Source organism: Mesoplodon bidens, assembly GCF_964165515.1.
Source record: "Mesoplodon bidens genome assembly, chromosome: X".
NCBI lineage: Eukaryota > Metazoa > Chordata > Mammalia > Artiodactyla > Ziphiidae > Mesoplodon > Mesoplodon bidens.
In genome coordinates, this window is record NC_138163.1 from 122,515,893 (window position 1) to 122,533,692 (window position 17,800).

General features: G+C 38.8%; 1 protein-coding gene across 5 annotated transcripts in view; it reads right to left on the bottom strand.

Moving 5' to 3' along the window:
• CNKSR2 (connector enhancer of kinase suppressor of Ras 2) overlaps positions 1-17,800 on the bottom strand; it is a 254,002-nt gene that overhangs the window by 36,492 nt on the left and 199,710 nt on the right. For 4 of the 5 annotated variants that reach the window (XM_081222654.1, XM_081222653.1, XM_081222652.1 and 1 more), the window contains 3 exons: positions 12,647-12,714; positions 5,840-5,940; positions 2,968-3,514 (listed from right to left, as the gene is read on the bottom strand). In XM_081222654.1, the coding sequence (XP_081078780.1) occupies positions 2,968-3,514; positions 5,840-5,940; positions 12,647-12,714 (716 nt within the window). Of the gene's footprint in view, positions 1-2,963; positions 3,515-5,839; positions 5,941-12,646; positions 12,715-17,800 lie in introns of all 5 variants that reach the window. The other variant, XM_081222651.1, reaches the window with a different exon arrangement.

Sequence of the window (17,800 nt, forward strand, 5' to 3'; positions counted from 1 at the left end):
ACCCTTAAAGCTGAAGATAAGCTATATTTTCATATTTTCTCCCATGGCTCCTTCTGCTCACGTGCCTGGTACTTCCTATTTTTAATTTCTTGGCAAACTGAGAAAAATGTTTGGAGCTAGGGACGTGAAACTTATTTGCTCTGCAGGTCTGTACTTGATTAGTGCAAATTCACTTTAGTAGGTCACAGCGCTTGCTGGCCTCGAGCAGGACAGTTAGTAACACATCACTGCTGGTCTTTGATTCTAACAAGCACGGCAGCCTGCTGACCGGAGCGGTAGCACAGTGAGAGCTCCGGGCGGAGGGCACGCTGTAAGTGTGAGGCTGAGGGGATGGCCACAGCTTCTTTCCCATGTATAATTTTGACTCTCCTGACAGAACACCAAACAGCTTGACTTGAATAAGCAGCCTGGAATACTTACACCTAATGGCCGACTCAGGGCAGTCATGAACAAGACACTCCTTAACTAGACCTTGAAGATTCTTTTGAAAACACTGATTTTAGAGCTGATATTTCCCAAAGGAGGTGCTCATCAAATTGCACACTCCTAAATATTAGAAACAGTAATGCAGAAAAACCATCATTGGGAAGGCGAACATGTACTCCATTAAGTTAAGAAGCATCTTGCAGGCAAGCATGAAACGTACTGCCCTGTTGAGGATGGTTTAAAGGACACTGAGACATCAAGTGGCAAGATTATAGAAAAATACCCAGAAAGAAATGGGGCCCTGCAAGATAGTGCACGGCTACCTTTAGTGAAACAGATCCAACTGAAATAATGCAAACTACCCCACGATATCGAGCCGCAAAGACAGAATGGGCAATAATACCAAGTTTACCGACACACTTCTAGGGTGGTTCTGCCTTATCGCAATCATTCCACAAAGAGAGAGCCTGCTGAAAAAGATGGAAAGTATTGAATAACTGCCCACTTGACTCATTCGGGAACCTAAAGGAAAAACCCACCAACTTGGGAGTACATCTGTATGGCTAAAAATATATCCAATCAACAAAACAGCAAAAAACAGACACTAGAAGAAAAAATAATCGAACGCCATCTAACTAGGGATGCTCTGTGGGCTAGTGGAGCCTGAAGGAAGGGCGAGCCCAGGGCTAGGTTTGCCTTTCAGGTCCTAGGACACGTATTCTCCATTCTAGTCCTCCCTACACAATGCCCAGGAGGAACTGCTAAGTATCTAGCCAGTTGAAAAAGACAGCCTCAAAGACTTGTACCCGTGGCAATGATGGAATGTGTCATGAACAGGATTCTCTATTTCAGAGGGTTGTGCCTAATTTCAACATAATTTATTTTAAAATGGCAGAGATGAAGTATTTTCCCCAATGCATTTGTAGAATGCTGAATAAACCTCACATACTTAGTTGTAGCAGTTGTGCAGCACATGGACAACAGTTGAAAGGTTTCTAACTCATCCTTAGTTAAGTTTTAGAAAACAACTTATACTAATCATCTTAATATTAAAAATATATTATCATGCTTGCCAGAACTCCTACAGAGGCCTGACATGGTTCCTAGATTTTTCCTCCACAAGACTCTTCTATAATTTCTAAGAGATGTGAATGTTGTGAGGGCGTGGCAGGTAATCACCTTTCCTGAACCAACAGGATACCTTTTATAACGCTCCTCGTGGAGATTATGGCTAAAATATACTTTACATGGAAACTGCTTTAACGTATGAATTTTATTATAAGCAACTCATATTTTGGTAGTAGAAAAGGTCCACTGTATTTTCTTGTCGATTATCTCCAAAGTAACCCTCATTTTAAATGAGCCAAGCTTCAAATTGACATGAGGCTCCTGACCTGCTGGTAACCTGTGAGCTTTGAGTTGTTTTTCCAGTTGTGATGAAGAACTTACACTAATATATCCTGTAATCAAAGTCTCCATACTGTGTGAAATGGGCCAAAGGACACAGTCTGTTTGTATCCTTTAAAAAGAGAAGTCTAATGCCCTAGTGGGACCAAAGCAGTAACTGTGGTTTCATCAGCACTGGCTTGGGTCATCTGCACTAATTGGCCCATACTTCATTTTGAATAAAGAGATTTCATACTATTTCTTCTATACTATTTTGGGGGGTATTTTATATTCAAGTTTTATAGCCAGAACTAGATTTTCTTTCTAAGTAAAATAAGTGAGTTATAGCCTTTCTCTTAAACTAGCCCGGGTTTCTGGACTGGTATATCACATTAGTTATAAACAGAAGCTTGGTATGGCATGTTGGATAAATAACTTGATAACTAGTAAACATATTCTTCATGCCAATCAGAGGGTTACTTAATGACTTGTCTCTCTCTCAAGAGCTGATTCACATAAATTGAGCTTTGCAATCAACATATATACCAAGAAAGTAAATGGATGCTTTTGGCAAATTGGTTTCTAGAAACAGATTCTGCTATTTGAAGTTGACAGAAATGCTATGTAAAATTTCTTCTTCGAAAAATTCTTTTGGATTTTTCCTTTCAATCTTCTCATGGTGAAAAGGGACGTTATATACGTATGTATGTGTGAGTGTGTGTATGTGTATTCACTTACTTATTCAACCAAGGTTCTGCTAACACCCTACTTGAAGCATTTATAGCTTCTTAACCCAAACTCAGGGGGCAACAACTGTGGACCAAAGGGATGATGCATGCAAGTGAAAAGAAAGTGGATAAGAGGAGGCAGAAAAACAAATGAATGCCATCAACCTTAAAAGGCAGATGGGCAAAAAAAAAAAATTATTTGCTCTAACTGTGGGTGTCCTGGGATGTAGGCTTCATTACTCATCTTTTTTTCCCCCAAGTTACTCAAGTTCTGAAAGTGGGACACCAAGGGATACCTGACTTCCTATGCAGCAAAACCATTATTTTAAGAAAAAAGGGAAACAAAATTCTATTTTCTTAAAATAAGAAGTTTGAAAAGGTTAGGAATGTGTGTACACAGGCTGAGGATCTCCATCAGCATACTTACTTTTGTCTCCTATGTTTTCCCCTGCTGCCTCCCCTTCCTCCTCCTCCTCCTCCTCCTCTTCCTCCACCTCTGTGGGCTGCACGTCATCCTGCGGGTCACAGGCACTAACCGGCGCGTTCAGACAGCAGTGGTTGAACCCGCTATCTCGAGGCAGAGTAAAACTTCGAGGCTTGCCCCCGTTTCCATTTAACACTTGCATCCTCTCGCTCTCAGCTAAGGGGTACGGCCCATAGTGATCCTGTAGGTGGCACTTCTGAGTTGGAAGGGTGGACTGACGCCTGTGCTCTGGGGAGATGGCCGCGGAGTCAGAGAAGACGGAATCCTCCAGGGGCAGAGTCTGAAGATAGTGTAACCCTGAGCTCGTCAGGGGCGTCTCGATTAAATCCTGCCAGGAGCGGCGCTGACTGGCTGTCTTGCGAATGGGGGACACCACACTGCTCCCAGTCAGTTCCTGGCGAAACTCCTCATGGGAGGATTGCGACTGAGAGGTCTCTGTCGAGGAGAGCCGGCTGTGTTTTGCTTCCACATAAGGACTGGCACAACTCATCTGTGGAAAGGAGCCTCTGATCAGTCTCCACAGAAATAACAGACCATGCCTATCGCCAAGGAACACATTTGATTTCCACCGTCTCAAAGTTAGGCCCCAGCTGACATTTTAAGAGACCGAAACGTGGATGTATTGAAATACAGCCACGCTGGGCTCTCGTGAAAAATGTGACATACTAGTGCAAGCTTTTACAACAAAGTATAAGGCAACGTGAGTGCCTATGTAAGAAATATTAAGCAACTAACAAATAAAATCCTAAGTTTTGAAATCTCTATGCATTCAAAATCCTGAATTGTTGCCAAATGCATATTTCCAGATTTTATGGAGTCTGGGGATGAGAGCAAGGAAACAGGAGTTTGGATATGAAAACAAGGTGCCTCTAATTGGACACAAGCCTTCCTCTTCTTCATAGGTGAATGTCTGCTCCTAGAGTGTCAGGGATAAGCTTTCTTATAGTCTTGTCAGTTCTGTGGCACTTTCTAGAGAGTTAAAAATGTAGGAAGGATGAGATTACACCCTGATGGGAATTAGCATTTGCCTTGAGCATAGCCACTTCAGAGCACATAAACACAAAAGAAAAATGGAATATTCTTATCCTTGGAATTTAAAGTTTGGGAATATGTGTTACAGCACAAAGCACAACCAAGGAAAAGGACGGGCATCAAGTGAATGCTATAAAAGACTTGCAGGCACCCCTACCGGGACAAGCCTTACTCTAGCTCTGGGGGCTAGCAGACCAGCCCAGGCCCCTTCCTGGCAGGAGGAGCCAGATTTGTTAGATGTGATCATTACGATTGAGGCTGAGGTTGTGGCCAGGAAAAGCCCGACTAAGGTGAAAGTACACCTTCCCCTCTGGGTAAAGGAGAAGTTAAGTGGCATCTTCTGTGGGCAGCCAGTTTATCTTCCCACATGTTAATCACAATGTGAGTAGTTTCCTTCTTGAAATTCACAAGTTGCTATGATTAAAGAGCAGTTTGGTCAAGCTGCAGTTTCCCTTTCTCCCACGTTTACAGATATTTTAAAGGAACTATTTAGACCCTGATGTTTTAGGGAAAGAGGGAAAATATGATATAAACTATATCTTGTTACTGACTTCATTATTTCATTTGTCTGTTGCACTTGGTACACTGCAGCATCTATTAAGGAAATGTGTATACGGAGAGGAACAATTCTGCATTTCTGTCTACTTTTCTCCTTTTTCCCTTAGGTAAGAGATACTGTCATCAAACATTTCAATTAAAAATGTGACTTCCCTTTTAGTCCTTAGCCAAAAGTATTCATTCATTCATTTCAGAAATATTTATTGAGCACTTAATAAATAAGTACCAGTGCTGTGCTAGGCCATAGGGATGTACAATGAATAGAACGGGGTCCCTGTTCTCAAAAAGTCCACAGTCCAGTCCAGTGAGCTGTTTGCAGTCCCAAATATTCTGATTTAATATCTCTGGATGAGGCCTGAGCATCTGCATTTCTAAAACATTCCAGAGGTGATTCTCATGCACAGCCAAGGTTGAGAAGTGGTCTAGAATTATATGAACATTTGCACAGCACCTTTCTTGTTAAAAATCCCCTGGAGTAATATGGAGGTAGAATTAGGTGGCTGCTATTGTCACTTAAATCCAGCTTCCATTTCCTATTTGGAAGACTCAGTCTCAAGACAGGCAGAATTGACTCTTATGGTACCGTGACCATGCAATGTATTGCCTAAAATGGGACAGCATTGAGACTCTTTTGGTAATTCTGATGGGAAATGGGCATAAAACAAACCAGGACAATTGTAAAGATCAAGGTACAGTCTGTACACAGAATAATTTACGCAGGTTTAAGAAGTCTTAAGAAGAAGAGCATCACATAAACACATATACATTAAACTAGACCCTGTGGCTGCCTGAAAAGCTACATGCCAAAACATGTTCAACACAGATATAATATAAATTTTTACAATTGCTTCTAAAGGACATAGGAATTAACTTTGTTAGTGTAGAATACATAAGGTCAACTTATATATCTTTTTCTAAGAAAACTTTTTTTTGTTGTTGATATTTTCATGAAGGCTACTCTGACACAAATGGTATGTTTTCTTAATAAAACTGGTAAGATATTTACTAGTGTGGAATCTGTGGTGACTGCTTCTCCTGATTAAATATTCTTTGTATACTTAAAATTTTTTTCCCTTATTGCTTTTAGACTCCCTGTTTTCTTTCCCCCTAAAAACCCCAAGGTCTGACATGTAATTCACTACATAATGTTTTTTAACATACAAAGGGGATGTCTCAGGTCAAAGAATCTGATGCTATATTGAGTATATTCCTACTGGCAACTTACGGAGGGAGGCCGTGGGTATGTATCGTAGGGGGGTGGAGGGCTGTCCTGTTTGGGTGTTGATGGAGTATCTGCTTCTTCCTTGTCACTCTCACTCCAGTAATCTGAAAATTCACACACATGGATACATCAACATTCCATTAAAAGTTTCTAGCCATATTTTCAGGAACACACACTACCAGCTAACAAAAGGAAGTTTAAATTCCATTCCGACACCCTGCTCCCCAGCACTCGCTACTCCAGGCCCACCAACTTTTATTTTCAGTTGGGTTTTGAGGAGGAAGGAAGAGTACAATCACCTAATTCCAACCTCCTTTTAAAGCAAGCAATTACACATAGCCACAATTTTCAGTAGGGCAATATGCCTCCAGTGGGGTGCTGGAGCTGACTTGTCACAGCTTGAGAAGGCTGATTATTAAATTTTCGGGAATTTTGCCAACGGTTGATATTGCATTGGGAGTTCAGAATCAGCCATGGTGGGAGTATTTATACCATGGAAATTGGCAAACACTACAAACTGAATTTTGCTCTGTTGTTGTCATCGTCAAAAAAAAAAAAAAAAAGAAGGAGTTAAGACAAAGACACTGCATAAGTCAAATAAGGTTTAGGGTATTTCAGATTCCAGACCAAATTACTTAAAGCTTCAATTAATGAATGATGTCACATGATGCCTTTTAAAGGTGTATCATTTTATCCTAAAGATGAACACTCAAAGAAGAAATACATAGGTTGCTGTAGATCTCTACAGGTATAAACAGCTTCAAAAATAATGTTCTCAATCCTCTTCTGTGGCTTCAGTTCACTGGTTACCTAACAGTCACTGTTTCCAGAGTCATGCTGACATGAATCTCTATAACACCATACTCCCACCTCCACTTGGAAACACACGGCAAACCCTGATTCTTGCCAAACACAAAAGGGCAAATCTGCTGATGTGGGCTGTAAGTTCCAAACTTCTAGAACTACTTAAAAGGGTAGAAAATGTAAGCCGCTAGACAAAGTGACTTGGCAGACCTCAGGCAAGAGGGAAGGGGAAAAACTCCGAGAGATACATTAGTCAAGTAAGTAAAATACAGCACAAAGGCCAATCATCAGAATCTGTTCTACCAATATCTCAACCACCCTGTAACTGCTGGGTTAATTCTTTATGTGATTTACAAGGAAAAACCTAGAAGTATTATCCATATGAATTTCAAATGATAAAAGAAGAGAAAAGGTATTAAAACAAAAGTTTCCTTATTCTTATGAAAATCTAAATCACAAAAGAACCTTAACTAATATTAAGATGTAGGTGAAAAACTGTGGCACATATTTTTTACAGGTACCCTTATCCACCCAGGAATTCCCATACTGTAATGTTTTTATATATTTTCCTTGTGGTGCTGATTAATAAGTACAGCTAATATTTACTGAGTACTTACTATAATATACCAAATAGAAAGTAGTAGAACTGCGGTTTGAACTAAGAAACTGCCTTGCTCTAAGCCTCGAAGGGCCAAGTCACTGGGACTCTTTGTACGACTTAGCAGGAGAATTTAATGTGACATATATTCATGATCCTTCAAGCCCCCCTCCTCCTGCTGCTCAAAATTCTTTAGCAATGGAGATTATTATATTCAGGCCTCAGAATACAAGGTCTCTGAAAATCCAATTCCTACTTTAATTATTCCCTTTGAGTAAAGGATAAGCAAACACTAGTTAACCTAAATTTGAGATCTGGTTTTTACATTGGGTCACACCAGTATTGGGCAGCATACTAAGTCTCCCCTCAAATGTGAATTGAGGTAGTTGTCCAGAAACAGACCCAGTAAACACTGGTGGGAAAAGCATGAACTATATACTCGCGCAGATGTAGGTTCAGTGCTTGGCTGTACCAATTACCATTTCTGTGTTCTTGTGATGGTTACATAATCTCTTGGAGTCTGTTTTGTCATCTGTAAAAGGGGGCTAATAATAACCACCTTTCAGAGTTGTGTGAGTGGGCTACTAAGGTAACGTATATTCAAGCGCCTTGCATCTTGAAAGCACTCAATAAATATTAAGATCCCTAATACTGGGTGGATTTGTAGGTAGCATGCCAGGACAGTCTGACCCAGATCACACAGGAGATAAATGCCTAGTGTTCATCTTCTTAGACATTAGTTTTTTCTTGTAGCAAGTTCCAGCAAAGAAAAGTGAATTCTGGAGCTCTGGGGCCTCAGTTGGGTAGTTTTGTGGGAGCTTGAAATACTACTGGGAAATTATTGCTGGAGGTGGAGGTACTAAGCACCCCCTCACCCTGCTCCCAAGCAGTAGGTTTGTGAAGATCACTCTGCTTACCCTTCCCACTATTTCCAGAAACTATGGCACCTGTGCTGAGTTCCCCCTTCACCTTTGCACCGAGACCTTGGGTCTCAAGGAGTTAGCTCCTCAAGGGGTCCTATCAGCACACTGAGAGGGAGATGATCACCATTTTATCAAGATCTCTGTAGCTATTATTACAAGTGACAGATTTACGGGATTCTCTCTCTCCTCCCCCCGCCCCCCGCAACCCCCCCTAAATTAGGAAGAATTCTAATCCTTTATTTGATGTAATTCTTGGTTTATTAAAGAAAAGACACCATCAAACCAAAGTTTTCTTGGGTTGCCTAAGAAAAGGCTGAAACACCACTTTGCAAATTAACTTCATTTCACACACTAACCTGTGTGTCTTTGAGAGAGCAATGCCAGGGAAGAGGCTACACAGAAAATTTAGGCATTTTGGTTTTGTGTGGAAAATTACAGGCACACTGCTTCCCAGAGGCTGAAACCAGTCTGATTTTCATTCTAAGAGCAAATTAATTTATTTTTCTTAGCTCTCTATTTAGCACAAAATAAATGGATAGTTTTAATGTCTCTTGCAGTGATATTCAATTTTACAAGTAACTAATCATGAATAAACAGTGCCATCAACAGAAGAGGAAAATTTCCATTTTACTTCTCATGTTGATACAAAAGGATAATTTGAAAGAAATTGACTTTTTCATCTAGAACTATCAAAGAAATACAATGTATTTCATTCACTTTTATGTAATTAAAGCTTTACAAAGACCTTGTGTGTGATTGAAAATAATGTGTCATGAATGTCTGATTTGAAGCTGGAAAAATATAGAAAAATGATTAGCAGATAATTAGCTAAATTATGATCTTGGCAGAATTTAGTGTAACCCTGTTTACTCTAAGTAAAACAATGCATAATGGAAAAAGAACCCCATATCCTTTATACTTCTGTAGTTAAAGACAGCAATTCACTAAACTTTTATTTAAGTCAATGAAAGAGTCACTTCCAAGCTGTACTGAGTATTTAAATAGAAACAGTGTTTGGCAGTTATTCCTTTGCATCTTTCTGAAATATTCCCAATTCTCAAAGAGCTATATTTTGTATCAAGTTTAAACTTCCCTACTGAGAATGGTACTTAGATGTCAAACAATTCTATAGAAGTGTGGAATAGACACGTGCATCCAGTAGTTATCTATATAGAATACGTAAGACCTAATCCTGCGTAAGGTAGGAAGTCTAATATGTTTCTGACCTATGTTAGAGTACCTGATGAATGTATACTCTAGGTGGAAATCTAAATTATTTCAGAGATTCTGGTTATAGAGACCTGAACTGTAACTATTAGCTTCTACCTATGATTGTCTATCACATTCCAGTAGGCACTAAAATAAATACACACATGACAGACTATGGCAGCGTGAATCCATGGAATGAATATTTTTTGGAATGTGCATGTGCAATATGACTTACCAGTTCTTTCATCCATAATGAAATTTGGTTATATAATGCCAAGTACAAAGGAAATCCACTAAAATCAAGGCCATGCTCAGCTTCAAAGCAATGCCAAGTGATAAAATACAGAAGCCTGAAAATCCAAGGTTCCTTATTCATGCAAACCGACTTTTTTCAAGATTCATTCTATTGGCACATTGCCCACACTTCTAATTCTTGCATCTTAAAAAACTGAGAAATAAATCTATATGCACTTTTAAAGAACAGTTCTCATGCTTTATAAAGTAATTTGAAAAGGAAGGCTGGTGGGTGTGTGCGTGTGTGTGTGTGTGTGCATGCATGTGTGTTTGTGTATTTAGCTCTCTTACTATAATTGTAGGCCTATAAATTAAGTAGAAGTATGAAAGTGGGGAATAAACTTTTAACAATGAAGAAATGTGACAATAAGTGGCCTGACACTTCATAGTCCTGGCTGGGATCTGCCTGTGCACAGTGATTTGATAGAGACGGTTTCCATGTTATTTGTGGAAGTACTCATGCTGCTTCCACTCCCAGGAATGTTTTATTTTATTACTTCTCATCCTGCGAGAACCAATTCAGATAATGAGTCCACATAATGTTTTTTTCCCATTTCCCTCCTAGAAGGAATCTCTCTAGCCTCATTCCCATGGAATTTGGTTTGTACTTTCCCATGTTTCACTTTCCATATTGTACTAAGAGTATCTTTTCTACTAGAATTCAATGTAATTTCAGGCAGGATGGGTGCTTATTTCACCTTAATACAATTAGAGTGTTAGCTGAAGGCCTTATTCAGAAACACTTTAATATTTAATAAAATACCTTCTCTGCCTCTTCACCGCTAACTTTGTATCAGGCTCACTGATTATTTTCTCCAAGTATTTCCTCATTAATCCTGCCTCCTTCTCAGGTTTTTAAAAAAAATTTTGCAGCCACTTAGCAATTTTTTAAATCAGTTGCATGTGGTGCAAAAATTAGTACTCGTTTACTTTATGTTGCTCTTTAATTTTTCTTAGGCAGTTTCAAGTGTGAATTTTTTAGAGTCTCAATAAGATGCTGAATTCCCATTGGCAGTAACCATATTTTGCTATTTCTTGGAAATCTTCCTGCCCTATCTCCTCACCCTTCACTGCTCTAGTCACCCCCATTCTCTCATCGCATGGTTCTAAGCCAGGGGTTGATAAACTGTGGCCTGCAGGCCAAATGAGGCTCTTTGCCTGTTTTTATACAGCCTGTGGATCAAGAATGGTTTTTACATTTTATTTTATTTTATTTTATTTTTTTGCGGTACGCGGGCTTCTCACTGCTGTGGCCTCTCCCGCTGCGGAGCACAGGCTCAGCGGCCATGGCTCACAGGCCCAGCCGCTCCGCAGCACGTGGGATCCTCCCAGAACGGGGCACGAACCCGCGTCCCCTGCATCGGCAGGCGGACTCTCAACCACTGCGCCACCAGGGAAGCCCCGGTTTTTACATTTTAAGTGGTTTAAAAAAAATCAAAAGAAGAATATTTTTCAAAATGTGAAAAATGTTATGAAATTCAATCTCAGTGTCCATAAATAAAGCTTTATTGAAGTACAGCTACTTCCCTTCATGTGTCTATAGCAGAGTTGAATAGTTTCAACCGAAACCTTAAGGCCTGCAAAGTCTAAAATATTTACTATTTGGATCTTTACAGAAAGTTTGCTGACCCCTGACCTAAATATTTGCTGAAAGATTGGTTTTGGGATCTGGTTATCTTCTTTACATCTCTCTAACCGTTAGTTCTGAGATGTTTTAAAAAGTTTTCTCCGTGAGGAAACAGTAACTGGTTTTCAGAATCTTCATGTTGACCAACAGGCTAAGTCCACTGGAGACACAACTAGAAATATGTGTATCAATGTGTGGAATCCTTTTAAATTCAGGATGTCTCAAAAGTTTTCAAAGAACTATTTATGCTTCCAAGGGATGTATAGCAAACATTCTCTGGGAAATGTGAAGCTACTTTTATTTTTTAATTAATTAATTAATTTATTTATGGCTGTGTTGGGTCTCCGTTGCTGCGCACAGGCTTTCTCTAGTTGCGGCGAGCGAGGGCTACTCTTTGTTGCAGTGCGCGGGCTTCTCACTGTGGTGGCTTCTCTTGTTGTGGAGCACTGGGCTGTAGGCGCGCAGGCTTCAGTAGCTGTGGCTCGAAGGCTCTAGAGCGCAGGCTCAGTAGTTGTGGCGCACGGGCTTAGTTGCTCCGCGGCATGTGGGATCTTCCTGGACCAGGGCTCGAACCCGTGTCTCCTGCATTGGCAGGCGGATTCTTAACCTCTGTGCCACCAGGGAAGCCCTGAAGCTACTTTTAGAACGGTGACTACAACTTTTGTTAAGGTTTCAATTTTGCATCAGGATACTGTATTCCATACATGTGAGGTCAATACTAAGGCAAGTTCCATAAGATCACAGAGCTAACAGTAACAGAACTGAAGAACACAAGCAAATGAGATAATCTATGCAAGAAGGGATCATTCATCTGAGCTCTTTGCATAAAAGAGCACTTAAATGTCTGTGAAACCACTAAGTAGAAAAAACAACTCACCACCAAGGACCTTGACTTGGGTCAATATAAAGGACCAATTCTAGGCTTTTTTTTTTTTAACATCTTTATTGGAGTATAATTGCTTTACAGTGGTGTGTTAGTTTCTGCTTTATAACAAAGTGAATCAGCTATACATATACATATATCCCCCCATCTCTTCTCTCTTGCATCTCCCTCCCTCCCACCCTAGGCTTTTTAATTTTTTTTCCTCCATAGGAAGTAGACTGAAGAAGATGGCAACAAACAGGAATGAACTCCACATTAGCTGCTCCAAAAATTTGAGTTTATTTCCTGTTTAATTTACTAAACCTTACCCATAAGATGCTATGGTTTGGATTCAAAGCGCACAGAAGAGAAATAACCACAGACTGACATACGCATTTTCTCTCAAGTGATAGCAGTGAATCACTGTATAGGAAAACAGCAAGAAAAAAGAAGTGTAACACAATAGTAAAAAAAAAAAAAAGTATTCCTTTACCTTGTTCTTGCTTAATCCTCTCTCTTTCTGCATATCCTGCAGTCAGCATATTAATTCTGTTAAGCCACCTGAAAAAACAAATATTAAAATCAGTAACATTGCAACTGAATTTTTTATACTTTATACTTAACTATTTTCTTGGGAATAGTTATTTTAAAATGTATAAGAATATATGGAATAATCCCAGATAAAGGGTGTGTTTTTTTGCTACTCTTAACACATGGAGTCTTCAATGAGCTCTAATTTGCTGTAGTACAAATTGCTCCCACACTAAAGATGCTATTTCACTAGAAAAGTCTTGGGCAAACCTGTTAACATCTGCAACATAAAGGTTTTTTTTTTCCCCCTTTTTTTGCTGTACATGGGCCTCTCACTGTTGTGGCCTCTCCCGTGGCGGAGCACAGGCTCCAGATGCGCAGGCTCAGCGGCCATAGCTCACGGGGCCAGCCGCTCCGCGGCATGTGGGATTCTCCCAGACCGGGGCACGAACCCATGTCCCCTGCATCGGCAGGCGGACTCCCAACCACTGCGCCACCAGGGAAGCCCATCATAAAGGGTTTTGAGATGACCAAAGCCCTATTAATTCTGTTGCTCTAAATGTAAAAGCACTCCAAATATTTTTGCTGTTCTGTTTCTTCAGAACAAATGCTCCTTTAGAGATATTTAAACAATATCAGATATAATTTGTCCTAAGAAGGGAAAAAATTATAGACATTGCCTGTCAAAATATGTTTTACTATGAAATATTAGTTTTGATGAATCTCCTTTAAGTTTAATGATCCAAAGGGAAACACATCTCAGTAGTAGTATACTTTGGAAATTTGTCTCTAAATACAAGGGTATTAGGTTTTTCCAAAGACAGAACGAGCATATACAATTTTAACTTCTGTTTAGATCTTGAAAATTTATTTCCATGAATAATAGTAATTTAAAAATAGGGCCTCCCTGGTGGCGCAGTGGTTGAGAGTCCGCCTGCCGATGCAGGGGATACGGGTTCGTGCCCCGGTCTGGGAGGATCCCATATGCCGCGGAGCGGCTGGGCCCGTGAGCCATGGCCTCTGGGCCTGCGCGTCCGGAGCCTGTGCTCCGCAACGGGAGAGGCCACAACAGTGAGAGGCCCGCATACCGCAAAAAGAAAAAAAAAAAAAAAAAAAAAAAAATCTTAGTTCTTTCCTCTTTCAGGAGAGTTGCTATTGCCAATGTAGGGAACTGCCTGAAGCAAAGCACTATTTCAATCTCTGTCTTTTGTCCCACCAGGTCTCTCCCTGTGTTCATTATTCTGGATAACTGTTTACACTGCATCAGATTATCAAATCACAAAATCTTTAAACTAACCTGACAGTTTCCCACTGGTCAGTCCTGAGCTATGATCCATATATCTTCCCAAATAAGAAAGTAAGGAAGAATCAACCTTCCAAACTAGCTTGAGTAAGTTTGGAATCACTAGTATAGTTAACATCATTAAATTGTGGAATAATCTGATCGAAACATGTTTTTAGGAAAAAACTTGTGTGTTTGAGAAGTTTTTCTCCTAGGAGATTATCTCCCCTGTCAAGTGGAAGATGACTTTCTTTGAAGTGACTCATATATTTCATCGTTTATGCCAAGTGGTGTTAACTGTGCATCAGATACTTAGAATATCTTGAAAAGGGAGGGAGGAAAGTTGTTTTTCTAATGGACAAAATCACATCCATGGAAATTTAAGTTTTAATTTTAAGAATAAGTCACTTAAAGCACAACTTTATTTTGACAAAGCCTACAATGTAATGATCACCTCAACTATGGGAAGTAAAGAAGGGACTGGAGCAGAAATGGGAAAAAAATGGATCAAATGAATTCAGTAGCATGATACATACGATCCAGAAAATTATAAACTGTAAGTCAAGAAGTTAACTTCATGACAAATAACCTTTTAAAAATGACTCTCATCATTAGTAAAAGGTCAAAATTAAAATCTAGTCTATAGGTCATTTGTAGTAAGAAAGGGGTTGAATTTGTACTACAAGGTGAATCTTAGCACTCTTAGGAAAGACTGGCTTGGTGCTTTTTGGGTGGAAATGATGTTGATACCACTAGAGGAATATTTGTTATTGAATTTTAATTCAGTACTTCATATTTACTACTTTTTAATATATCACTGAAATTACATTTTATCAGAAGTCTAAAGAGCAGTGAGGTCTTCATGGGATGAATAAGGAAACTAAAAAGAGGCTTCTTAATTTTTCAGCTCAACAACATTTATTAAATGTCTGTTGTACGCTGAACAATGAGCTACGTTTTGTGGGTCCAAAAATGAATAAGACATAATTTCTGCCTTCGATGAGCTCCAGGATTCCTAAATTCCACAAGACAATTAAGAAATTAAACTACTTTTAGGAAGAAAAATTCTGTCCACAATAAAAACTCTTTACAAAGTGTATGCATAAACTTGTATGTATAGACACAAAAGGCTGAATGCTACACAACTGTTGTTGCTATCTTGGATAAAGTTGTCCTTAGGCCTCAGTTAGAAGATGCTTATCCAAACACTTGCTGCAGATATGGTTTGGTTTTTATATGCTATTATGAACAGCAGATATATATGCATTAATTGAGTTAAGAAATATTAATGTGTGCCAGGTACTGTTCTAGGCACTGAGGATAGAGAGAGAAAGATAAATGAAACGAAGTATCTGTTTTCATGACGCCTGTATCTTCAGTGAGGGAGACAGACAATATTTAAGGATAAGAGGATTGGGCCTATGGTGAATGTTCCAATGAAGCTGTCAACAGCTGACACAGAATAACGTACTGAGAGGGAAACAAGAGTAAGAACTAGGGAAGAAATGTAAGATAATCACACTAAACAGAAACTGGTGAGTCCTGACAATTATAAGGACATATGGCTGACATGAAAAGGAATATATAGGCCAAGTGAATTCAGTAAATAAGTCTCAGAATACTTGAGAAACATGATGTTTTGTTTTCTTCCCACAGATTTCACACAGGCTGGCAAAAAAGTTTTTTTTAATGTTTCAATGCTCATTTCTGAGGATGGAACAGATGGATTGGTGGTAGGGTGCTCAAAAGTGTTTTTGCAGATTACCTCACAATCAAACTTAAAGCTACTCAAAAAATAGATGGTGAGATTTTAATATTCTAAGTTATATATATTTGGGTATATGTATGCGTGTGTGTATGTATGTGTATACACACATGCGGATTTTACAGAAGAAAATTAAATCTAAGGATTGCTTTTTCATTTCAGTTACGAGGTCCTGTCAAAACTAGCACTACATTTAAAAAATACATATGATAATACTTCAGAAATTATGAAATAACCAGGTAAGGCATTTATTTATAATTATTATAATATAATTATAATTATTTATATCTATATCATCTCTTGAAGGCTTAGGTACATGCCTTCAAAGGACCACATATAGAATGAACCAACACCTAGATCATCTTGCTGTTATGTAACAATCAGCTTATTAAATAAAGTTGTTGGAGGCTGTCTCTCCCCATCACCAATCCTCTGTGAATACTGCCAGCACTGACTCTCCTCCATCCTATTGACAAGTAATTTTTAATAAACTTGCCTATTGAAAGCAGACATTAGGAATTTGCTTATTCAAAAAATAAAAAGCATGGCAAAACAATAAAAGTCCACTATACTTAAATTTTAAAAAAAGATTCAGTATTTCAGGACAATTTAATTCTGAAGGTTGTAGTACACCATGGCAAGGCTTACATAAAACAGCACTCTTAAATGTACCATGTGGAGATGACATGTTTGATCAGATTTATTTATTTTCTTCTTTGACCCATTGCTTAGAAAAGGCAACAAAATGAAACATATGGGTTTGGTTTAGCTTCTTCTCTGATATCCTCAACCGGATACATCCACAGGAGTATTAGGGAAGAGTTAGTGACATCATACACTTCTGAGTTATTGCTAACACAGGGTAGAGAATGGAGATCAAGAATGGTTTGATAGTTCATAAAAATGCATTTTTGAACAGGCTATTTGCTAAACCTAAAAAGACCCTGATTAGCAAGTATGACAAAAGATTAATTTATGTTAATTCCTGGATGGAAGTAACTGTGTTCTAGTGGATCTATCTTGTAGAAGAGGACATGATTATATATACCACTTATTTTCTGTTTGGTTATGATGTAAATCCTTCATATTTATCCTAAGGGCATTGAGCTCAATTGTGGTAAAATGGATAGTGAGTAACTACAACAGTAGAAGTATAAAATAGTTAAAACACAAAATAGAGTACCACCCCTCCCCAACGAGTACATAAACATTTTCATTTTGAGAATAAGCTCTCCAAATTCTGATTGGCTAGTGTGAAATTTCAAGAATGGTAACATGCAAATCAAGAGAAGATTATGGAAACCAAATACAAGGCTCAGTTCACAGAACTAGAACAAATAATCCTAAAATTTATATGGAACCATAAAAGACCCAGAATTGCCAAAGCATTCCTGAGGAAAAAGAACAAAGCTGGAGGCATAACACTCCCAGACTTCAGACAATACTACAAAGTGACAGTAATCAAAACACCATGGTATAGGCACAAAAACAGACATATGGATCAATGGAACAGAATACAGAGTCCAGAAATAAACCCACACACCTATGCTCAATTAATCTTTGACAAAGGAGGCAAGAATACACAATGGAGAAAAGACAGTCTCTTCAGCAAGTGGTGTTGGGAAAGCTGGACAGCTGCATGTAAATCAATGAGGTTAGAATACTCCCTTACACCTTACACAAAAATAAACTCAAAATGGCTTAAAGACTTAAATATAATATGACAGCATAAAACTCCTAGAAGAGAGCATAGGCGAAGCATTATCTGACATAAATCCCAGCAATGTTTCTTAGGTCAGTCTCCTAAGGCAATAGAAATAAAAGCAAAAATAAACAAATCAAACTTATAAGCTTTTGCACAGCAAAGGAAACCATAAACAAAACAAAATGACAACCTAAGGAATGGGAAAAAATATTTGCAAATGATGTGACTGACAAGGGCTTAATTTCCAAAATATACAAACAGCTCATACAACTCAGTAACAACAACAAAAAAACCACAACCTAGTCAAAAAATAGGCAGAAGACCTAAGTAGACATTCCTCCATAGAAGACATACAGATGGCCAA